The sequence below is a fragment of the Myotis davidii genome, unplaced genomic scaffold (genome assembly GCF_000327345.1).
Source record: "Myotis davidii unplaced genomic scaffold, ASM32734v1 scaffold1727, whole genome shotgun sequence".
NCBI lineage: Eukaryota > Metazoa > Chordata > Mammalia > Chiroptera > Vespertilionidae > Myotis > Myotis davidii.
Genome location: NW_006298358.1, coordinates 7,222 through 12,062, shown reverse-complemented (window position 1 = coordinate 12,062; position 4,841 = coordinate 7,222). Strand labels below are relative to the sequence as shown.

The window sequence follows — 4,841 nt, the reverse complement described above, 5'->3', positions numbered from 1 at the left end:
AGGGTTTTTTTCTTTTGACCAATTGGAAGAGTTTTCAGCCATTATTTCTTCAAGTACTCATTCAGCTGCATCTTCTTTCATTTCTTCATGGACTCCAAATGTTAGTTTTATTTTGTGGTGTTTTTGTTGTTGTTATTAGTCCACTGGTTCCTGTGGTTCTGATCTTTTTCTGTTGCTGTTTTCAAGCCCATTTTCTCTGTATTCTCATTGGATATTTTTATGGTTATATTTTCTAGTTCCCTGAGTGTTTCCTCTGTTTTATCCTTTCTGCTTTGAGCCTATTTACTGAGTTATTTATTTCAGTTATACTCTTCTGTACTATAATTTTCATCTGTTTTTTCTTTATAGCTTCATTTTCTTTGCTGAGACTTTCTATTTACTTGCCATAACTTGCTTTTTTCCCCCTTTAAGGATGTTCAAAATCACTCATGTAAAGATTGTTTTGATGGCAGTGTTAAACTTATTATCAAATAACTATCATCACTAATAGTGTTAGTCTCTATTATCTATGTTATACAGTTTTAGATCTTTCTGCTTCTTTGTATGACTAATTTGATAATTGACACCTAGAAATTTTGAGCATTACGAAACTCTAGATACTTTGAATCCCGTTTCATCTGACTTGCTTTGTTACTGCTCTGGTAAGGAAAGGGTGAGATGCCACCTCATTATTTTAAGAAGAGAGTACAGCCCTGGCTGGTTTGGCTCAGCGGATAGAGCGTCAGCCTGCCGACTCAAAGGTCCCAGGTTCGATTCCGGTCTAGGGCATGTGCCTGGGTTGCGGGCACATCCCCAGTGGGGGGCATGCAGGAGGCCGCTGAGTCGATGTTTCTCTCTCATCTATGTCTCTGGCTCACTGTCCCTCTCCCCTCCTCCCTGTAAGAAAATCAATAAAATATATATTCTTTAAAAAAAAAAAGAAGAGAGTACAAGTCCAAGTTCCTCACTTGGTCCAAGGTTTGTAGGTGTGTGGGTGGGGGGTTGGAGGGTGGGGTAGAGAGATGGTTAATCGTTTTGTTATGAGATGGTGGGAGTTCTGGCTCCCTACTATTCTTCTGCCAATATCTCCCCAGGTGGAGGGATAGGTCTTCCTTCTTTCTATATCTTACGGTTCCCACTTACATGATCCAGGACTGACTCCTTCCCGGGACTGACTCCCACGTCTGACTCCCGCCTGGCGCTGCCGGCCCTCCAGCCTCGGCAGTCAGTGCTGGGTCCGGATTGACTTCCAGTGTTTGGTTGTCAGTTCGGTCATTTAGACCCCCAGGGCCCCTAGCTGTTTATATAATTAGATTCCTTTTACATAGAGAGAAAGAGAAATGGAGAAAGAGAGAGAGAGATAGAGGTGGGGGAGAAAAATCAATCGGCTGGCTGCCTTCTGCACACATGCAAACCATATATGAAAGCCTCATTCTGATATGTGCCCTAACCGAGAATGGAACTCGCCACCCTTTGATACGCTGGAGGATGCTCCAACCAACTGAGCCACACTGACCAGGGCATTCTGTGGTGTTTAAAATAAAAAATTTCCACTTTTTTAGAGAACAGGCCACTAGGATGAATGAGAATAGAAGCACAGTGGCTGATAGTGGTAATGCTAACCCTTTATTTTTATTTATTTGTTTGAATATGTTTTTTATTGATTTCAGAACGGAGAGAGAGTGAGAGATAGAAACATCAATCATGAGAGAGAATCATTGATTGGCTGCCTCCTGCACGCCCCCCAGTGGGGATGGAGCCTACAACCCAGTCATGTGCCCTTTCCCAGAATGGAACCTGAGACCCTTCAGTCTAAAAGCTGATGCTCTATCCACTGAGCAAACCAGCTAGGACTAACACTTTTGTTTTAATACATTTTTATTGATTTCTCAGAGGAAGGGAGACAGAGAAAGAGAGACAGAGAGAGACAGAAAGATTAATGATGAGAGAGTACCACAGGTAAGCTGCCTCCTGCATGCCCTATTACTAGAACTGAACCCACAAAACACTCGGCCTGTGACTTTGACTGGAATGGATCCTAGGACCTTTCAGTCCCCAGGCTGATACTCTATCCACTGAGTAAACCAGCTAGGGCTGACCCTTGCTATATTTATTTATTTAATTAGTTCGTTGGTTATTTTAATGTTTATGTTTTTAATATATTTTATTGATTTTTTACAGAGAGGAAGGGAGAGAGATAGAGAGTTAGAAACATCGATAAGAGAGAAACATCGATCAGCTGCCTCTTGCACATCTCCTACTGGGGATGTGCCCGCAACCCAGGTACATGCCCTTGACCGGAATCGAACCTGGGACCTTTCAGTCCACAGGCCGATGCTCTTTCCACTGAGCCAAACCGGTTTCGGTGTTAGTTATTTTTAACCCTTGTGTTTGACCTTAGGTATTCTCAAACGTGCTTCCTCACCCAGTTTCCTGTCCTCCTTTCTATGCAGTTGTCCCTATTTGGTATTTAGTATTATTGTTTGTCTTCATGGTACTGTTATTCCCATTTCCTGTGGGATGTTTTTCTCATGGATAGCTGTCTACTTACTCTGGGATGGGGAAAGTTTCTCTCTCATTCTGCCATCTTGGTGATGTCACTCACATAGGTCTTTTGTCTGTGATCTCCTTTGTGCTTTGTTGTTCTACCACAGCACTGACCATCCATCTTTTTAGTTTTTCTTTTAAGATGTGCATCATTTATCCCATGCGGTGGCTCAACTGGGATTTAAGAGGCAGAATCCTTTGTGCATCACAGGAGAAACATGACTTTATCAACGACAGGCTAGACCAGGGGTCCTCAAACTTTTTAAACCAGGGGCCAGTTCACTGTCCCTCAGACTGTTGGAGGGCCGGACTATAGTTTAAAAAAAAACTATGCACAAATTCCTATGCACACTGCACATATCTTATTTTGAAGTAAAAAAGACAAAACGGGAACAAATACAATGTTTGTATTTGCATGTGGTCGGCAGACCGTAGTTTGAGGACCTCTGGGCTAGACCCCGAGGCAGTCTTGCCTTGGTGAAGGGCTGTAGGCGCAGTTTTCACGCCTGGGCTTTGTTACATTCATAACTAGGAACCCATTTTCTTCAACAATGTTGTCTTACCATTGCCCCTCCTCACCCAATTCTACTTCTTCTTGCTTAATGTTGACACTTTTCAGTTTTAATACTGATCATTCTACTCGGATTCCCAGCCCATGGATAACCTTAACCTCTCTACACTTTGGTGGATAGAGCATTGGCCTGTGGACTGAAACGTCCAGGTTCAATTCCGGTCAAGGGCCTGTACCTTGGTTGCAGGCAATCCCCAGTGCGGGTGTGTTCAGGAAGCGGCTGGTCGATCTTTCTCTCTCATGTTTCTGACTCTCTATCCCTCTCCCTTCCTCTCTGTAAAAAAATGAATAAAATATATTTTAAAAAAATCATGTTCAGACATGACAGATAAACATCTGTGTTGAAGATATTCTGTTTTTATCAGGTCAACATGCACTTCACCTACGTTTCCTTTTGTTCAGGTTGCTGCTGTGGAGAAGAGAATATGGAGGTCCCGACTGAACAAAAGGGTTCTGGAAGATTGTCACAGGCAAGGAATCCCAATTTACCCTTGTCTTCCCAGAGGAGCCACCCCTGTGAGAGTTGTGGGCTAGTCCTGGGAAGCGTTTTCCACGTTATGAAACTCCAGGGAACACAACACAGACAAATACTGTTGAGGTGTGGGGCTTGTGCAAAAAGATTTTTTTTGTGTGCAAAATTTCACCAGCAGCTTGTGAGAGAGAAGACTTTCGTTAGAGGTGTGGAAAGGCAGTCACTTGCAAACAACTGGAAGTTCAATGTGTCCCAGAATCATTTCACATGCAGGGATGTTGGGCAGGTTGTCCTTACTGGGTCAGGACATGTACACCTAAAGGCTACTCATACTCAGACTTTGACAGTTCAAATGCTATTTTGATGCGTGGGCTTGCATTTCAAAAGAGAAAAAATTATTTCAGCAGAAAAGAATATAGGAAATACATTAGTTGCTCCCACACGTTTATTCAGCAAAACGGTGTCCATCTTGGAAGTGGTTATTGTGTGTGCTCTTAATGTGGTAAATATTTTACCAAATTTTCTGGTTTTCATTTTCAACAGAGAGGTAACACTGGAGAAAAGCATTATAAATGCTGTGAATGTGGAAAATCTTTTACAAGTAGCCGTGCTCTCCAATATCATCAGAGAGTTCACACTGGAGAAAAGACCTATCAATGCAGTGAATGTGGGAAAGCTTTTTCCGCTAAGACCCACCTTCATCGACATCTGAGACTTCATTTGGAAGAAAAGCTTCTTAAATGCAGTGAATATGGAAAAACTTTTACGCAGAACACTGGCCTTCGTGATCATCAGGTAGTTCATACAGGAGAAAAGCCTTTTCAGTGCCGTGAATGTGGGAAATCTTTTACCCGGAGCACTCACCTTCGTTTTCATCAAAGAGTTCATACAGGAGAAACGCCTTATAAATGCACTGTATGTGGGAAATCTTTTAAAACGAGCAATGGTCTCCAATATCATCAGAGAGTACACACTGGAGAAAAGCCTTATCAATGCAGTGAATGTGGAAAATCTTTTACCTCTAAGACCATCCTTTGTCAACATCAGAGAATTCATTCAGGAGAAAAGCCTTATAAATGCAGTGAATGTGGGAAGTCTTTTATCCAGAGCACTGAACTTCGTTATCATCACAGACTTCATACAGGAGAAAAGCCTTATAAATGCAGAGAATGTGGGAAATCTTTTACCCATAGCTCCACTCTTTATTATCATCACAGACTTCATACAGGGGAAAAGCCTCATAAATGCAGTGAATGTGGAAAATCTTTTACC

General features: G+C 42.2%; 1 protein-coding gene across 1 annotated transcript in view; it reads left to right on the top strand.

Moving 5' to 3' along the window:
- The window catches only part of LOC102759820 (zinc finger protein 211-like), a gene marked incomplete at its 3' end in the record, with an annotated part of 14,826 nt that overhangs the window by 5,168 nt on the left and 4,817 nt on the right, over positions 1-4,841 (top strand). The window contains 3 exon segments of the mRNA XM_015570655.1: positions 3,500-3,909; positions 3,912-4,694; positions 4,696-4,837. Coding sequence (XP_015426141.1) covers positions 3,500-3,909; positions 3,912-4,694; positions 4,696-4,837 — 1,335 coding nt within the window.